Raw genomic sequence first — 19,913 nt, 5'->3', positions numbered from 1 at the left:
AAATTTCACAACATCTCTCACACCCAGTTTCCACAGTGACTTTGAGGAAAAGACTGCCGTGGAATGCAGCTCTGCTGGTTTGTGCTTTCTTTCAAAGCACCAGCTTTCCTGGCCTGGGGACTAACAGGCAAATGATTGAATCACTGGTAATTTATGTTGTCTTTTTAGCCACCATTTATTGTTCTTCCTAATTTGTATTTTTCCTAAATACAAATTTACTGGACTTACTGGTACTGGACTTGCTAGCTTTTTGTTTACATTTAAAAGGAGCACTTTAAATTTTGCTCATTTCAAAGACAATGAGAGACAATGGCTCTTGCCATTTTTTGCTAATGCTATCCGTGCTATCACACAGACCTTTAGTAAATCAAGACCACATTTTTTATTGTGCCAATATTATGGCTTTAAAAACAGGTCATTGTAAACACTTGATTGCAGTTGCTGCCCAGGGTAAATGGGGCAATTACTTTTTCACATAGAGCCAGACAGGTTTGAACAGATGTTTTCCCTTAATAAATAAAATCATCATTTAAAAACTACATTTTGTATGGAATATGAATATCAAATTCCATGTTTGATGATCTCAATAATTTAAATGTGACAAAAATGCAAAAAAGAGAGAAAGGAATAAGTAAAAACAAAAATAATAGGAAAGGGGCAAAACCTTTTTATCCTTATATAGGGGAACTAGACAATTGTGTAATGAGGAAATTTGGCAGAGGCTGCAAGATGTGGGTCTAAAGAAATTAATTGAATTAAATAATTTAATTAAATAGCCAAGGAACGTTTGATCCCCTGTGAGATTACACACTTGTTCCTCACCCACTGCCAGCTGTCATAAATCACGATTGAGGCTACAGAAATAACAACATATTTAAACAAACCAAAATATATCTGGCTGCAAGTATGTGAAGAAGTGATTAAATGATAGAGCAAGCATTGGCCAGCATGTGTTCTGCTCTGTTTGCCAGATTGCTTTCTACTAGAAATGACTCTTCAGAGTGTATTGGACTGATACCTCTGCCTGAATGCTTTTGTCAGTAATGGTACTCTGGCTGTTTCCACATATAGTGTTTGTGTTTGTATGCACATTTTCTTTCTTTCCATGAAAACTGAGCCTGTAGGTAAGTTTATTTAAATAGAAACTTTGTAGATACATCAAGTGCTCAGAATTTAAAGAAAAGATTAAAACACGAAACAAAAAGAAGACTTAACAGTAGTATTTCTAGTAGGAAAGCACACATCATTAAGTGAGATTGCATTGTTTTTGAGAGCAGAGACACTCCGCACACGGCAAAATCTATATTTTCATATCATATATAAAGTATTAATAGAATTTGAAAGGCAAGCAGGTCCACTGGATGTTCTCCTTTCAGCATTCAGCACATGCTCAGAAAACTGAGGGGAAGATAAATTGATGATTATTATGTATTCTGTCTTATGATATATTATATACTGTATATGATCGTAAACTCCTATACAGTTGCTAAATGAATTATGTGCTCACTCAGAGCTTATAACCTTTGTGCGTAAGCTTGTTGTCTGGATTACTTAAATCAATCAATATTCAGTAACAATGCCATACAGCTACCTCTTACTATTTATGCCGCAGTTCATTTGTGCTGTGCTTCATTTTTGCAGTTGCAGCCTCACCTGCTGGCCAGTATCAAAAAGTGGGAAAACTGGAAAACCTGATGTGATTAGATACTGGCTCTCTTCATCAGTATCCTGCCTGCCTGAGTGCAAGACTTTGAGCTCAGGCAAGTGGTAAGACCTAGCATAACATAACTGATATATCTCCACTTTAGGTTGGTATGGCCACAAGGACTAATAAAATTAAAGTCTTTTGTCAGAACTGACTGAATGTCTGAGATCATGCAGAATTGTTACAGGTGTTAAACTGACAATGACATTTATGGCCTCCGTGGTGAAACGTATCCTCTAAAGTAAGTGTGTTTCTTGTTTTTCTTTTTGTTTAAGATTGAACCAGTGTAACAGTGACAGAGAATGTTGCAGCTTACAGTGCTGTGCTGGTGAACAGGTCTTGCCCAGACTGAGGTTATTTAAGTTAGTAACTCATTAGAGCATTTACTCTAGTTCTTCCTGGTGTTTCTAGCCAAAATTCTGGGTAACTGGGGAATCAATTGTGCATCATACTCTTTCAAAATGGTGGATAGGGTTTTTTGGATTGTGCAGTGTGGTGTGTTGCCTTCTGCTCTCCCTGCCTCTCTGTGTTTCTGGAGTGAATTTGGACTTGGTTTTCAACTAGGATTTGGATTAAGGATACAGCAGTCATTCCCATGTTTGGTACCCGCTCTTTCCAGTGGTATGCAGAAGAATCCCTGCTACCGCCTTTGATGGTAAGAGGTGGATGAAAAGTTCAACAAAACTTCTTACTTGCAGCTACACATATAGCCATTTGGGACTTAATATTTAAGCACTGTACAGTTTTTATTGAACTTTTCACTATTGATTATTCAATACATTTTTCATTTGCCTGCATTTAAGCACCTTGTTTTATACTGTTTATAGCTGTAGCTGAATAGTTGGGCCTACTACAGTGGCGGTGCTTGGAGAGACAAAAAATTTCTGGTGGTGTAAAAAGTTTGGGAAGCACTGGGATAGAGGATTTGTCACTGTCTGAGTGAGGCTGTCTGGCTATCCAGTGTGTGTGTTCTTTATTCTGCTCTCTCCAGTGACCAGCTGGCTGACACTTGGCCTAGAGGCCACCATTTTGTTTCCATGGACCAGTTAGCCATACCACCACACCACAAGATGGCTTTAGAGAAGTGTAAGCCTATTCATATCTCCTCTTGTGGAAGTAGCTCAGGTGGTAGAGCAGTTCTCTACAAACCCCAGGGTGAGTGGTTTGATTCCATGTTCCTCCTGGCTACTTGCTGAGGTGTCCTTGGACAAGACACCGAAACCCTGTAGTAGTGCCGACATATACTGTCTGGCAGCTGTCCAACTGCAATTTCCCCAAGGGGATCAAGTATTTTTTATTATTATTACCAACGGCAATACTTAACTGTGTCTCTATTCTGACATTCTGCTCAAGTGCCACCTGTAAGGTGGTTGGGTGATTCCAGCCGTGCTGTCGCTCAATCCCATCTTAGATGCTTTCAAACATGCACTGGAATCCTAAACTTCTCCAGACTTTACCCTGGTTAGCTGTATATAAGAAGACAAACATCTGAGTTATTCAGCTTTGAGATTACCCAGACTTTATCCTGTGAGCCCCCTAGTGGGGGACACAAAGTCTGTGTAATGTCCGTGAGAGCTTGTGTGAATACAATTTGCCATGCTTCTTGTTGTGGGATCGTGCTTTCCAGTTACAATTATAGCTCAGAGTAGCTCAATATGTTTGACTACAAACCTATTACTGATCATGCAACAACATCTTTAAATTTACAGGTACATATACCCATTTATTATGGTTACTGATATAGAATCTCTGCTTCAGCATCCTGGATGCTGGAAAGGACCACACCACCACCAGAACTCATGGCCCTAATGTAAGAAAAACCTCTTTAAAAAGTCGAGGGGGAAGAGCATCACAGGGTGAGACTAAGGGCAGAAATTTCTAGATCGGATGCATGGTTTGTAACTTTCTGTAACAAGTCTGTCTTTCTTTCTGGCCCTATTCCCACCTTAGGCAGAGGGATAGGGCACTTCAGCAGAATCCTCAGTCTTCATTCGTAGCTGTTAAGTGAGTGAATGGAGGAAGAAAACTGGACTTCAAGTGCATTATGAAGCTATAACAGACTCACTACTCCGCTACAATATGATAGTAAAGAATGCCAGAGCTAAATACCTGTCAGGCCTAATGACTACTCATCTCCACAATCCTAAGTTTTTATTTCAGACTGTTGATAAGTTAGTAAACCCAACCCTTCCCAGGATTATGGCTGAAAGTGATGTAGAGTGTGAGAATTTCTTATCATATTTTAATGAAAAAATAGAATCAATCAGAGATTCTGTTATCCCTCACTCCTTACCAGTCATAGTCCCTTACCCCTCTAGAGAATGCACTTTAAGCAGGCTTCATCCCATGTCTTTATCTGAGCTACTAAAAACAGTTTCGGGTATGAAACTATCTTCTAGCTCAAGTGATGTCATTCCAACTGTTTTTTTTATCTCTATTAAGAATTTGCTTAATTCCTCTCTTAGGAATATTTTCAATACTTCTCTATTCGGTGGTTATGTCCCAGATTATTTTTAAAGTTGGATGTGTGCAACCACATGTTGTTGTTGGAGCGACCGGAGCACTGGGCTGGGATAACAGGCACTGCACTAGACCGGTTCTCTTCATACCTGTCCAATAAGTCATTTTGTGTTTCTGTTAATAATTGCAAGTCATCCTTTTCTTCTGTAAAGTATGATTCCCACAAGGTTCAGTGGTAGGGCCAATCCTATTCTCTCTGTACATGCTCCCTCTTGAACATATTATTTGTAAACATGGTTGATTCTATTGCTACGCTGATGACACTCAGCTGTACTGTCTCTGACTATGGAAGGCTGAGGTCCTTACATGAGTAAGTATAAATGAGATAAAAAGCTGGATGGCTCAAAATGTCTTGCAGCTAAATTTTAACAAAACGAAAAGTTGTGCTAGCCAAACACATTTTGCCCTGTATGGATCCTCTTTTAGATAAGTCTAAGCTCGCTGCAAAAAACTTTGGCTTGGTTTGGTTCAATAGTATATTAAACCTTAATAATAATGCTTTTGAATACAGTTTTTAACATGTTTCCCTGTCATTTGAAAAAGAAATTGAAAAACTTTTAAGGCAAACACAGTTTCATTGATGGGTATTTTGAATGACTGCGCCTATATCGATTTTGACCTTCTTCTGTTGAGAACAGTTGGTTCTGGTTGAGATAGTGCCTTTAAATGGCCCTAATAAGTTGGTTTGTTTTAACTCTCCTAATACACTTTTAAAAATGTTCCCCTGTCTTTTACATCAGAAACTGGATATATTTTAAGGCAAACACAGTTTCATTGCTAGTATTTTGAAAACTAAGTTTATATTGATTTTGACTTTCTTATGTTGAGAACAATTGATTCAGATAGTGTTTTTGAACAGCCATAATAAATGTATGAGTTTTAAATCTCTAAAAGCAGTTTGAAGGGTGTTTCTCTGTCATTTAGAGCAGTGCTTCTCAAACTTACACCAAATACACCAAGTATCAACGCAAAAAATATATTGCTCTCCAAATATCACCACCATGGTAGTTCAGTTACCACTATGCACAGTAAAAAAAATGGACAGTTTTATTACTAATAAGATTTTTTATTATTGTAATCTACTTGAATTGTTTCCAATGAAAACTGTACAGGACTCAAATAAAATATGTACTTAAAGATTAAATGAAAATGTAAAAGAAAATCTAATGAAAGCTGTACTGTACTTTAATGTTATCTTGGTAAGTAAAGTAAGTAAAAAATGACAACTTTATCATATTTAGCATAATTTCCCAAGAACAAAACTTAAACTATTGTCGAAAAACTGTTAGCCATAGTGGCTGATGAGCAACAAAGTTAATGTCAAGCTGATTACATTTCTTGTAAAATCTTTTCTCACAGCAGTGATAGTAGATAAACTTTAGTATAATTAGGCTAATCTGCTTTCTTTCAATCTATCTTAAGATTTCCAAAAAAAAAATTCTCTCCTCTCTAAACTGCTCCTAAAACTTTTGAAACATTTCAAAACAGTTGAAACAGAATTTGTATTCTACATCCTTAACTCCACTGAGTTCTGTTATTGGTTTATTTTTACAACCTGTATCTCCCTTACCCATGTCTCACCAAGTTTCGTAGTTATTTTTGATTATATATTGAATCAGCTTACACTGAGTTTGAGCATCTTTAGATCAAAACAGTTGATTCTGGTCACAATAGCGCTATACCTATTCAAATGCACTGTTGTAGCCAGAAACAACTGTTCTCAGCAAAGAGGTCATAATCATAGCAGTGTCAGTTATTCCAAAAACAGGAATTGTTTATCAACAGAACTATATTTGCAATGAAATATCTTCCATCCACACTGAATAACATGGAAACACCTTTTTACATGCTTTGGGAGGGTTACACCACCCAAGTCTTTTATACCTATTCAAACATACTGTGACGAGCCTCAGAGTGAACAACTCTTTTTATTTTTATAAATCAGAACAGAGTGATAACAGGTCTCAGTGCAGTCTTTAGTCACCCCCGGAAACACTAAATCTCCCGCCTGTTTCTCCCGGGTTCCCTCTTCCCCACCCCCGGAAGCACACCTAACATCACACAACTATATACACTACAAAATAAAAGAACCAATTAAAAGAACCACATAACACATAACAGGAACTGGAACAGTCAAACACCAACAGAACAATGTGCCCCACCTCTGGGTCGCTACACAGCCCCCCCCCCCTAAGAGGTTTAAGTGTCCCCACTAACCTCAGTCCATGCAACAAAGTCCCTTAAATGATCAGGCTGGCGCCGTTGACGCGCCGGTCTCTCCTGATCCCCACCCCCAGTGTCTGAAAATGTCCCAAGTCCTGAAGTATCTCTGTCACTGTCACCGGGGATGACAGGTGGAGGGTCGTTTTCACCATCTTCATCATTCCCAGTCAGGGCAAGCGGTTGGTAGGGTGCCAGCCGGTCCCGGTGCAGCACCACCCTCCGCCGCCGACCAGGCATCTGAACCCGAAAGACCACCTCCGACAGCCGTTCCAACACCTCCCCCGGCCCCTGCCAGTGGCTGCAGAGCTTCGGTGAGATCCCCCTCTTTCTCACCGGGCAATACACCCACACTTTGTCCCCGGGTGCAAATGTGCGCCCCTGGCAGCGAGCGTCATACGCTCTTTTCTGCTTGACCCCAGCGTCCTTCTGTGCGCGTCGGGTCAAATCATGCACCAGTCTGAGTCTCTCTCTAAGGCGCCTGTAATAGTCCATCTCCGGGCCACCAGCGATCTCCGGTTCTGGCGGCGATCCAAAGATCAAGTCGACTGGGGTGCGGAGCTCTCTGCCAAACATCAGTGCAGCAGGGGTGCACTGGCTGGACTCCTGTACAGCAGTCCGGTATGACCAGAGGACCAGAGGCAGGTGCTGATCCCAATCTCGCTGGTGATGGCTGGTCAGGATGGCAAGCTGGGTGGCCAGGGTGCGGTTGAAACGCTCCACCAACCCGTCGCTCTGTGGGTGAAGTGGAGTGGTCCGTGTTTTCCTCACTCCCATCCTCTGGCACACCTCACTAAACAGCCGGCTCTCGAAGTTACGCCCCTGGTCACTATGGAGCTCTGCAGGAACCCCAAATCTGGTGAACATCTCGTCCACCAGTTTCTGCGCTGATGTGATAGCGCTCTGGTCCGGCACCGCATACGCCTCTGGCCACTTAGTGAAATAATCCATTGCAACGAGGACGTAGCGGTTACCGGACTCTGTGAGGGGAAACGGCCCTAGAATGTCCACCCCGACCCTCTCCATCGGGGCTCCCACCAGGTACTGCTGCAGCGGACCCCTGGAGCGCTGACAGGGTCCTTTCTGGGGGGTGCAGGTGTCACAGCATTGGACGTGGAGCTCCACATCCTGACGACAGCCAGGCCAGTAGAACCTCTGCCTAAGACGGCGAATCGTTTTGGTGTTGCCGTAGTGACCAGCTCCTGCCGTTCCATGGACCAGTTGGAGGACCTCGGGCCGCAGGGCGCAAGGAACCAGAAGCTGCAGCTTGTCCGACCCCTGGTCTGGCGCTCGCCACCGTCGGTACAGCACGCCGTCGTGAAGCTCCAAATTGCCCCACTGACAATGGAGGACCTTCACCTCAGGCTCCTCTGCAGACACTGCTGGCCAGTCTGGACGCTGCTGAGCTTCCAGCCAGCCTCTCACCATTAATAGCACAGGATCGTCCCCCTGATGATGGCGTAACTGTTCCCCAGTGAACAGCTGCTCTGCCTCTGCGCTGTCGACTCCTAGGCGGGCGGTGGCTGCCTCGGGTCCCCGCTCCCTCTCCTCCTGACGCTGGCAGTGACGACACTCCTCTGCAGCGCAGGGTCGCCTGGAGAGGGCATCGGCGTTGCTGTGCTGTCGCCCCGGCCGATGTTGGATCTCAAAGTCGTACTCCTGCAACACCTCCAGCCACCTCTCCACCTGACCCTCAGGCTGCCGGAAGTTGAGCAGCCAAGTGAGAGACGCATGGTCAGTGCGCAGAGTGAACCGGTTGCCAAGCAGGTAGGGTCTGTAGTGCCGCACAGCCAGGACCACTGCCAGCAACTCCCGCCTGGTCACACAGTAGTTGCGCTCTGCTGGGTTCAGACTGCAGCTGTAGAAAGCCACCGCTCTCTCACCTGCCTCCCCCCCCTGGGAGAGGACGGCTCCAACCCCCACGTTGCTGGCATCGGTGTCGAGGATGAAAGGCTGCTGGGGATCGGGGAGAGCCAGGACCGGAGCGTCGGCCAAGGCCGCCTTCAGCTGCTGGAAGGCAGTGGTGCAGGCGCTGGACCACTCGAATCGCTTGCCCTTTTCTGTCAGCCGATGCAGCGGGCTGGCGATAGTGGCGAAGCCCCGGACGAACCTCCGGTAATAGGAGGCTAGCCCCAGGAAGCTCCTCAGCTCACTGGCGGTGGTGGGCGTCGGCCAGTCCCGGACTGTGGACACCCCGTGTTCGCTGACCACGTGCCCCAGGAACGCCGTTTCTCTGGCCAGCAGATTGCACTTTGCCGGGTTCAGCCGGAGCCCAGCCTGACGGATGACGGTGAAGACCTCCCGCAGGTTTGCAAGCGCACCCTCAAAGTCTCTGGCGTGCACCAACAGATCGTCCAGATACACCACACAGCGGCTCCGGGGAATGTCTTTCAGCACCCGCTCCATGAGGCGCTCAAAGGTGGCGGGGGCGTTACACAGTCCAAATGGCATGACCCGGAACTGCCACAGTCCCTGGCCGATGGTGAAAGCCGTCTTGGCTCGAGCCTCCGGGGCCAGCTCCACTTGCCAGTAACCGCTCCTCAGGTCCAGGGAGCTGAACCAACACGACCCCGCCACATAATCCAGAGCGTCATCGATGCGGGGTAGTGGATAAGAGTCCTTTAGAGTGACAGCGTTAAGGCGTCTGTAGTCCACACAGAGCCGCCAGCCACCCCCTTTCTTCCTCACCATCACCACTGGGGCCTCCCAGGGGCTGTCCGACGGCTCGATGATGCCGTTCGCGGCCATGGCGGTGATCAGCTCCGCTGCCGCTTGGCGTTTGGAGAGAGGCAGCCGGTGGGGTCGCAGGCGGATGGGCTGGGCCTCACCGGTGTTGATGTGGTGTTGCACCAGCCCTGTTCTGGTGCAATCTTCATCACGTGCAGCAAAAATGTCCACAAACTCCGCTGACCCAGCTCCCTCACAGCGTCGGCGGTCTCTGTTGTCGGGATGCTGGCTGATGGAGGTGACGGCTTGAGTGCGTTGGTCTCAGCGCGCCGACGAGCCCGTTCGTCCCCGGGGTTTGATGCTCCCTCCCCGGCCCGACTGAAGTGGCACGGTCTCTGTGCCGAAGCAAAGGGCGAGCCCCGACACATCAACACGCGCACCCCAGCGTGTTAGCAGGTCCAGGCCGATGATGCAGTCATCGCGGATGTCAGCAAGCCAAAACTCATGGCTCACCTCTTGCTCCCCCACAGCGACCTGCAGCGCCCGTTTCCCTGGCATCACAGTCTTTTCCCCAGTAACAGTCATTAATTCTGTTGCAGTGGGGGTCCACCCCTCCGGGAGTGGACCGGTTGTCCCCGGGAGAAACCCCCGTCGCAGTAAGCAGATGGTAGACCCCGTATCCACCAGGGCCCGACATTGCTGATTCTCTATAACACAGTCCACATATAGTCCTTTAATAAATCCACAGCGACCCACTGTGTGAAAGTTCCCGGAGAGGGGTGTGTCTGATTGGAGTGAGTGTCCCCTCACCGCCTCACTCCGCTGCCGTTTCCCTGCGGTGACCCGGCCTTAGCTTTCGGCGAGGGGGCGGGGCAATCACGGGCAAAATGTCCCAGTTCACCACAGCGGAAACAGCCGCTGTCTTCCCGGCGAGGCCGACGCGCCGGAGCGGCAGCCGGTTGAGCTCGGCTGACGTTCTCCTCTGACGTCTCCGTCTCACCGCTGCACTCGGCTGCCCGCGCCAGCGATGGCTGGTCCGGGAGCCTCCGCTGTGATGGTCTCGGGTTCAGTACCTCCTCGGCCCGCTCTGCTTCACGGAGCGCCTCTTCCAGAGAGCCAGGCATGGAGAGGCGGACGTGTTGGCGGAGCCGCTCCGGCGTGAGCCCCCGCAGGAAAGCGTGCAAACTCAGCTCCTCCCGGGCGGCGGCAGGAAATGAGGGGTAGCCGCGCCGCGAGTAGAGTTGCAGATCGGCGGCGAACGTCCCCAGACTCTCCCCCTCACTGCGCCGACGACTGGCTAGCTGCTCGCGAGCCTGCTCTGTCGAGGTCCGCTGTCCGAAACGTCTCTCCAGAGCCGCGGTGATCACCTGTAGCTCCTGCCGTTGCTCCGGTGCGACATCAATTAGCACCTGCAGAGCGGGACCCTCCAGAGCCAGGGCCAGCTGTGTCGCCGTGTCTTTGCCGCTCCACCCACCGTGCAGCGCGGCGAGCTGGACTTGAGCGAGGTAAGGCTCCAGGGGAGTCAGCCCGTTGAACCTCGGGAGTTTGACCGGTGTTTTGGGTGTCTGACTCGGTGCAGCGCTGTCAGGGACTGTCTCTGTTTGTGATGGTTGTTCACCACTGTGTGCTTTGCTCATTTTGTGTAATTGAGGCCTGGGGACGCTGGAGCCGTTGGGTGGGTCTGGATCGCGGCAGCCCCGCGTTGGTCTCGCCCGCATCAGTCTATCCAGAAGCAGGCTGCTTTCCAGCACAGCTCGCTCCAGCTCCCGCAGTTCTCCTTCCATGGCTCGCTCTTTCCGGTCTAACAAGACAGGTTAAATATCCCACTTCTGACACCAATGTGACGAGCCTCAGAGTGAACAACTCTTTTTATTTTTATAAATCAGAACAGAGTGACAACAGGTCTCAGTGCAGTCTTTAGTCACCCCCGGAAACACTAAATCTCCCGCCTGTTTCTCCCGGGTTCCCTCTTCCCCACCCCCGGAAGCACACCTGACATCACACAACTATATTCACTACAAAATAAAAGAACCAATTAAAAGAACCACATAACACATAACAGGAACTGGAACAGTCAAACACCAACAGAACAATGTGCCCCACCTCTGGGTCGCTACAATACTGTTGTCGCCAGAATCAACTGTTCTCAGCGAAAGGATACCAAAATCATAATAGTGAGCCTTATTCAAAATGCAAGCATTGTTTTACTATCAATACTATATTTCCCGTGAACTATTTTTAATCGAGACTAGAATTAACAGTGTAACAGGATTACACCGCCTAAACCTTTTATAGGTAGTTAATTGTACTGTTTGTAGCCAGAATCAAGTAGTGTAAGTTGTGTATGTTATTCAAAATACATGAACTGTTTATCAACAAAACTATATTTGCCTTCAAATATCTTCCATCCAGACCGGATTGCCAGGGACTCTGTGATGGTTACTTCACCTAAACATTTATACCTATTCAATCTCATTGTTTGTTGCCAGAATCAACTGTTCTTAGCGAAAAGACATCAAAATCACAATGGTGTATGTCATTCAAAATACATCATACATCATTTTCTTTTATCAACAAATTGATATTTGCTTAAAAATATCTTCCATCTAGATTCAACAGGGAACCACCTTTCTAATTGCTTTGGGAGGGTTATACCACCCAAACCTTTTGTTGTACTAATTTCATTCTACTTAGACTCTCTCATTTTAATTTTCAGGCAATTTTACATCTTATCAGCTGTTGTGAACATTGTATTTTAATGAGAATGAAGCTGATGTGACAGTTTCAAATAAATAAATGAAATATTATAAAAGTCATGATAGTTTACATGGAGTGACTTATTTGAAACGTTTTGAAAACGCTGGCAGCCTTGGCAGCTGATTGGTTAGGTGTTGTCATGGAGATGAACGCAGCGGACTGAGAGGGAGTTCAACTGGAATAAAAGCCAGAGAGGTGGTTGTTTATGATGGAGAGTGGAGCGGCCTCAGTTCAACACAGCATACAATGCACTGGATCCACTGCAGCTAAAGCGTCTATCGTCCTTCTTTGACATCCTCTGAGCATGTGATGAGAAGTCAGATGACTTTCCCCTCTGTAAACTGACTACATCGTACGCGTCTCTCAGCCTGGATGATGGAGGTGCAGGCGAAAAGCTGCTGGCAGCGCCTGCTCCTTCTGCTCTGCTTCATGATTCTCCGCAGCTCGGCCATCGACACAGGTAATACCGGAACCACCGGTTGGACCCACTCGTCACTCACTGATAGGTGAGCTTTGGATCGAGCTAACAGTGGTGCACGTGTGGCGAGTGCGCGCGATTCATTTCTTCTGTGCGTAAAACGCTTGGATGAGTGTGGAGGACGCGCGTATAGTTTCAGATGTACACAGAGTAGCGAGTTTGCGTGCTATCTGTGTATCCCTATCTGTTTTTCTGTACTCTAAATATGTCACAGATAGATACATTGGATTTAATAGGATGAATATGAGTTGAACTTGGTGCCATGTGATACGGAATATTGTAACATTTAGATACTGAAAATTCCTTCAAATTTCTATCATCCACCGCTATAAGTAGTTGTGAAGTATTAGGTTTCGTGAAGAATAATACAAAAAAAGGTAGATGGGACCAAATTACTCTTTGAAAATCTTGGGTTAAACTAACTCACTACTAAAAGACTTATAAAGTCTAAAGTATAAATTTAAACAATACACAGTAGGACTAGTGATGTATATACAACAACACTTGTCCTGGTTAAATTTATCCTAGGATTGTGTAGATGCTATAGTGAGCCAACACTGAACTCAGCTCTTCTTTAACTCAGACTTTTTTGAGTGTATGATGTGGTGTCAGACTTATCTAAACTTATTGGATCACAGAAGTGTTTTAACTAGAATCACACACAGTACATTTTGCATTTTTGTACTTTGAGATCTGTTTTCTGAGTTGTGAAAAGTTGTCAAATTAATAGCTTAAAATATTTATTATGACCTTAATTAATGCATCATTTGGAGGTGTGACTTTATCACACAACTCAAATTTCAAGAGTCTTTTTTATTTCTTTCCTAAATTAATTGGAACAAAAATGACACCTGGAACATAAACAATTGAATTTGTAAAACACAATAACATGTTGGCTAGCTAGCTTTTATATTTATTTAATGAAAACATATTCAAATTCATTATTAATATTGTACTGACATGGCTGTAGGATTGAATGATGTATATTGTAGTTGAACGAGTAATTTGATCAAGGTTATGTAAAAAGACGTGCTACAACATACATACATGAGTGAGACTATAGAAAATTGCAGCTTTTCTATGTGATATCTATTGAAGTAGCTCTTATTTTCAAATAGCATTAAGAACAAACTTTGTTAATGTGATTGTTGGATCAATAAGCCAAAGACAGTTTCCTCTGTTTTCCATAGTACACTTTGATGGTAAAAATCAATACTGAGACATAAAATGTGATGTGTGTAGAGCATCAAGATCAGCTCAAGATCAGTTTAATCATATTCATTTGCTGCATTGTTTATGTTTATGCAGTACTGCATTTGGTGTAAGGAAGTACTGTAACAGTTTAAAGGTAAAGTCTACATTGAGTCCCCAGTGTGTAAATAAAACATGGATGGATGGTGGACAGTGAGGCTGCTGCCCTTTTTCCACACAATGCCATCTCTCTCATTTCTCACAACAGTGTCACCCAGGACCTGACCCTTTTACAACCTCTGGATTTGCTCTTTAAAATAGACTACATTTACAATGATGGTTTTTAAAACAAGTTGAATTTTCAGCCTGTTAAAGTCTTTACTGGGAGCTCTGCGTCCCCTGGTCGGCCACGTTTTGAACGGTGTCCCCCTGAGGTTTTGTATTTGCTTGTGCAGCCTATGAGCTGTTTCCCACCAACAGGGGCTCCTGGGCTTCAGGACATTCCTGGAGGTCAATGCAGGAGGATCTAGTTGTCTCCTAGGGAAACCGAGCTAATAAACTCCAGGGGTGGTCATAAATTTTCTCATTATTTGGCCTGTGGCCCAGAGGCAGGGGGCAGTGGATGACTGGGTGGGGGCTTTTGGAGCCAAATCTGCCTACCCATCTCTCCTGGTCCTGCCTGTGAATCTGCGGCGTGCAGATTATATGGCTGACTTAGGTTTACTGTGTGTAATGTATGTGACTTTGTACATCCATCAGTGTGCTAGGACAAAGTCATTATGGGGCTGGCCTCTTTAACCTCACATCCAGACGTGTGCTGATGCTCAGTTATCAGGTCAGGGCATGTAAGTCAAGGGCAGCTGCTCTGGCTTTAGAGGCTTTCATTTTTATTTCTACTAACAAAATTTTCTAGCTAAATCAAATGTATGTCTTAATCACCATAATTTATTCATGTCAACCATGAACACCATGTTTGAGAGGGTTCTCTTCCTGTTCATACTGTACAGGCCTCCAAAAGATATCTCCAATGTGTGTGATGATGACCAAAGTCCTTGGTCACATTCAGTCACATTGGAGCTTCTTCTGAATTCAATTTTGATTTGAATGCAGTAAAACAAAACACACTTTACTCAGTAACTGCAGTCTGGAAGCATACAGCTCCCAGGCTGGGGATACCTGCAGAAAAGTACAGAGAGAGGTACATAGGTAGGAGAGAGAAGACAAAACAAAATACAATGGTGGTGTATAAGTAAGAAGAGGAGAGGAGAGGAACTCAGTGTATCAAGGGAGGACGCCTAGCAGATTAACTCTAGCAGCATAACTAAGAGATGGTTCAGAGTCACCTGAGCAGGAAGAATGATACATGAAAAACAACTCAGCATTTGGTGTTTATGTGAAAAGATGTGCAACCATCCTTTAAAAGGAGTAAAGAATGTTGAAAGATGCATAGGGTCAACAGCATGGATAGAGACATAGCTGCCCAAAAGTGTCTACCAGCGCACATGTCAAAACTTGCCAAACCATTCCATACACAGGAGATATTACTCACTTAATTTTCTCTGATTTGAATAGTTGGCTGCACAGGTTAGAGCAGCAGATATATTTATATGAGAACAAGGTCTACTTGCTTAGTTTTGTACTAACAAGAATCAGGTAGCAAACAGAATGGAAACAGAATGGAAACACACAAATGATACAACTCAGTACTGCCTGTAGAGCAAATATTGACTATACTTAGCAGAATCCCCACAGTATGACTGCAGGTTGGTTCTGATTTTGTTCTAGGTATGCCAGCTTTAGTGACATAATAATATATGATAATACCTTGACACATCAAACATTTGATATTGATCACAACTGAAAGGTATTACTTGAAAACAGATTTCTGTACTTCTCCAATAATAAGATAATGAGATATGTTTTTTCAAAAACCAACAACCATGTGGGATTAGACTTGTTTCATTTAAATTCTTCCTGTATCAGTCTGCCTCTAAGGATTCTGTCTCTGATGTCCTCGTCAGTGAATGTGGTGGACTTCTGTGGCCAGACAATCCGGGGTGATGGCATGATTGTCAATTCACACCAGGAATCCAAGAAGTACTACTTTGTGACCATGGGGACAGACTGCCACCTCACCATGCAGGCCAGCTCTCCTAAAGACAAAGTCCAGTTCCACTTCCGTTTCTTCCTGGTCTACAGTTTGCTGAGAGTGGCCCCTCTGAGTCCAGCCCCTCTCTTTCCAGAGTCCCCTCATGGCTCTGTACCCCTTAACCCCAGACTGGAGCCCACGTCTGGTGCAAGCTTAGGTGACCCGTGTCATGCGGGCTCATACGTACAGTTCTACGATGGGTGGGACAGGAGCTCGCCTCCCCTTGGGCCTCCCCTTTGTGGGAAGAGCCCTCCCCGACCTGTGCTTTCCACAGGAAACTACTTAACTCTGAGGCTGGTGACCAGAGGAACTCAACCCAGAGTCGACTTTGTGGGGGACTTCACCTCCTTCAGATTGGGTAAGAAAGACACACAAGTGACTTTACATTGATCATATACATAAAGATGACTTTATGTTTTTTTCAAATTTGCACACTCTGGTTCCTTTTCAAGGTTGTTTTAGTGTTGAGGAAAACTAGGAGAAAAAGGCATGCTAACCTGTTCCATGGGAGTTGTCTGATTGAGCTACAATGATAATGACAGAAATTTTAACTAGACATTTAAAGATTCCCCCTGTTCTACACCACTTGACTCAATTTCCTTGATTGTCAACTTCCTGGCTTCCAGGCTTCAACCAATCAGAGTGCAACAGTGAGCCCTACTTCACTTGCAGAAATGGGAAATGTATCCCTGTCAGTCTGGTGTGTGACGATAAAGGTATTGACAACTGCGGGGATGGAAGTGACCTGGAGGAAAACCTGACGACTGGCTGCAAAGGTCAGTGGGGTGGTGATGTGGAGGACACAGTCCCTGAATGTATTACTTCCTAATCTAACAGCACTCTTACAGTCTCACTGTTATGGCTTCATTAGGCTACATTATAAAGTCTCAGCTGAATGTTGTAGGGCACTGGGAGACTATGGAGCACTATGACATGTCCAAAAGGATAAAATGGCATTTCCTACAATGTAATAGATGACCCAAATTTTTTTTCTTCAGCAGGTCAGCTTTTACCCCCTGAACCTCCACCACCAATAGCAACTCCACCCCCATCTTTTGGGAACCTGCCCACAGTGTTGATCAATCCAAATATGAACTGTGGCGTGCTAAACACTGCTCCTAGCCATGAATCAGTAACAGGTGAGTGACCATTGTGTTATAATTGCACTGACAGGAAAACATCCAACTCTAGAAAAGAAGAAGTCACTGTGTAATGCATTATGTCATGCAGTCAGTTGGTTGCCCATTTGAATGCAAAGTGGCCTGATGACTGGGCATAACACTAATGGAGGTATCCATTGAGTTGTTAATTTCATATTAAGACTCGTAAACTAATAAATGGTGATAGATTTCTTTCTGCAAAAAGCATCCTTTTGTGTGATCCATTTATGTTCCATCATCAGAGGTGCAAACATATACAATCCAGGGCAGGCTGTCAGATTCTGATTCCCTTTAAGACCCGGTCAACTCCCGGTTTAAAAAAACAGCCATTCTTCATGTATAAGAATTGGAGAATGGGATTCTCATTTGAGTCCTGTGCAAACTGTAAGCTGTTTATTAGCTGAACATTTTAATGCTTCCTGGTCTGAGGCCTGAGGGAGCACCGTGACTGAACTGTCTGTTGGCTGTGGTTAAATTAGTTTGATCTTGTGAGAGGATAAACATGGGTCAATGCAAACAAGTAGTGGGCTCATATCAGTGTATATGGCTAGTTTTCACTAGCTCACATTAATGTTATAGAAGAATTCTGAAAAAACACCATCTGGTGCTTTTATTTTTGATGCATAGATATGACAAAATGACACCGAATGAAAATCTAAATATGTGTGATTGGCTAAACTGTGTGAACCTATATTTTAAGTAATTGATGTGCACCCCTCTTACAGTAATAACTGGCACATACTGTACATTCTGTGCAGGAATGCACAGGAAGCAGAGGTCAGTAGTCTGCATTTATCAGGGAAAGCAGAAAACCTAGGATTGTGAACATACATATGTATCTATGTACAGTATTCGATTTTGCTTCATGACACAATGGACACCATCATAGTAATGTCCACATTATACTGTACTTTTTTCCATTACCACAACTGGACCACTGGGCTGCACACAATATTTTTCCCTTGATGAGGTTGTAGATGTTTTCTGCAATCATTATAACCTAACTAAAGGTGGCTGCCATGTGAATAAAGTAAAACTGTATTATAAAGTAATTATAAAGTAAACTGTATTTAACCTCTCTGATCACCAGATTCTCCTGCCTCCCTTTCCTTGTTGGTTCTCTACATCATCCTGGGCTTGGTGGGTGGTGGTGTTGTGGTCTGCTGGTGCTGCTGGTCACCTGGCTGGTTCCTGTGGCGTGTTAGCATCTGCCGCTTCCTACCCTGCTGCAACTCGGCCTGTGCCTCCTGCCAGCTCTGTGCCCGCAGCTGCAGCCACAGCAAGGAGCACCGACTGGCTAAAGTCACACCACACACATCTGCCAATGGGAGCCCAGCTGGCACAGAAGCCACCAACAACACTGCTGAGGAAAATGTCACCACTGCAGATGTTTAGGGGACTGCCCGATTGGTTGTGGCATACAGTACAGAGACATGGACGCACTAAGACTGAGCTGTGATCAGTGATGGACATTAGGCAGTAACAACAACAGGTTGAACTGTTTTGCTGCAGTGTGCTATGCCAAATAGTTTTGGCTATACTGTTGTTTGTGTTTGTAACTGTGCTTTAAAAATAGGTGAAGAGACTGTTGTGTTTTTAAGAAGGTAAAGCAGGGTATAGTATGACTAGACTAGGAATTCTATGAATGTATGTGAAAGGATATGATTAAGAGTTCTTAGAATAACTTAGGTACATTTGACTTGTTTTGAAGCAGTATATTCTGTTTAAGAGACAGAGTGTTAGTGTGTGCTGTTTTTAGTCACATAACAGTTTGTTATCAACACTCTCCTATCTTAGAAGGAACAGCTTAGTCATATAGTGAAACTCCTTTTCCACTTCACAGCTCTGACAAAAAATCTGCCATGGACACATGCTGAAGGAACAGAACCACTACAAAGTATAAAGTCACCCACCTGGTGACAACAGCTGTTCTCCCCAGGAAAGAAATCTTCAAACGTTTACTCTCCTCTCAGTAAGTCCCCCAATTGGTTGTTGCGCCACATACTGTATCAGCCAATGGGATATTTGGACAGTGGTGCTCGAAGTTGTCCAGTGTCCAGAGGTCAGCATCCTGTAGGGAGAAACTATTGTAGTATTGAACTTGTAACTCACTATTGTGTGCACAAAATGAACCTACAACATCAATTCATGCTAATCAGATGGAGTATAGAGTTAAACAAAGGCAAGACAAAAATTATTAGTTACAGTTTTGTCTCACCTTATATGAGAGCAGGTAGAAATACATAGAAAAAGTCAAAGTAAACAGATCATTTGAAAACTAGATGTATAAAGTACTTACTGTAGAACTATATTACATTTGAATTTGACAGTGATGAAGTTTAACCAAAAGCATTCATTTGGCAAAAAACACTCCTTGTTAGTAAGTATATGTAAGTAAGTGAGGCCATCTTAAGTTCTGTCAGTAGTTATCAGTGTTTCTACTTGCTGGTTTTCCAAAAGTGTGAAGCTTGTGTTTATGTATGTGTATTAAAAAAATTAAGTCCTTAGTCAGCCAACTCATTTCAAATTAAGTATTTCAATAAAAGTGTTTGCCAACTACACAAATTTACAAATGCTCAATGACTTCTCTAAGAAAAAGTACAGAACAGTATTTTAAATGCTGTTGAATTTGATGTTGTTGATAACATAAATATAGTTTTAGGGAATAAATATCAAAACAAACATTTTTTAGTCCCAGCACTTACAGCTGCTTCATCCCTAATAACATCATAATTTATTAGTTGATCAGATTTAGATTGATTAGATTGTTTTATAAAAATCAAAGTAACTAAATCTGTCAGATAGTAAAAGTTGTGGAATAAATTACTTGAGTAAAGTTATGAAATGTAGTCGAGTAAAGAATAAAATAACTTTAGTTAGTGAGTTATATTTATATACCGTATATCACCTCTGACTGTACCTAAATACACTGATATAGAGATAAAGTGTACAAATATGCTCTCAAGGCCGTTTTTCCACCCCACATACTTCTGACCTGCTGAACAGTCATTCTGAATGCATGGCCATTGATCTGCTGCTGTAGCAGACTTTACTCTTCTTTAGAGG

The 19,913-nt window shown here is 44.2% G+C and overlaps 1 protein-coding gene across 4 annotated transcripts; it reads left to right on the top strand.

Annotated features, from left to right (window-relative positions):
* Nucleotides 1–22: 22 nt before the first annotated feature.
* On the top strand, nt 23–19,396 carry ldlrad2 (low density lipoprotein receptor class A domain containing 2). 4 transcript variants are annotated; one of them, XM_026344665.1, is made up of 6 exons: nt 23–146; nt 1,642–1,767; nt 15,560–16,045; nt 16,314–16,463; nt 16,686–16,826; nt 17,938–19,396. In XM_026344665.1, the coding sequence occupies exons 3-6, from the start codon at nt 15,604–15,606 to the stop codon at nt 18,240–18,242; spliced, it is 1,038 nt and encodes a 345-aa protein (XP_026200450.1). In that variant the 5' UTR covers nt 23–146; nt 1,642–1,767; nt 15,560–15,603; the 3' UTR covers nt 18,243–19,396. The 4 variants fall into 4 exon arrangements, with proteins under 4 accessions (XP_026200450.1, XP_026200449.1, XP_026200448.1 ...); XM_026344664.1 differs by lacking the exons at nt 23–146; nt 1,642–1,767 and adding an exon at nt 11,232–12,329; XM_026344663.1 differs by lacking the exons at nt 23–146; nt 1,642–1,767 and having other exon boundaries at nt 14,252–16,045; nt 16,689–16,826.
* Nucleotides 19,397–19,913: the final 517 nt, after the last annotated feature.

Source organism: Anabas testudineus, chromosome 5 (assembly GCF_900324465.2).
Source record: "Anabas testudineus chromosome 5, fAnaTes1.2, whole genome shotgun sequence".
NCBI lineage: Eukaryota > Metazoa > Chordata > Actinopteri > Anabantiformes > Anabantidae > Anabas > Anabas testudineus.
The sequence above is the reverse complement of the archived record's forward strand: the minus strand, read 5'-3'. Positions and strand labels throughout refer to the sequence as shown.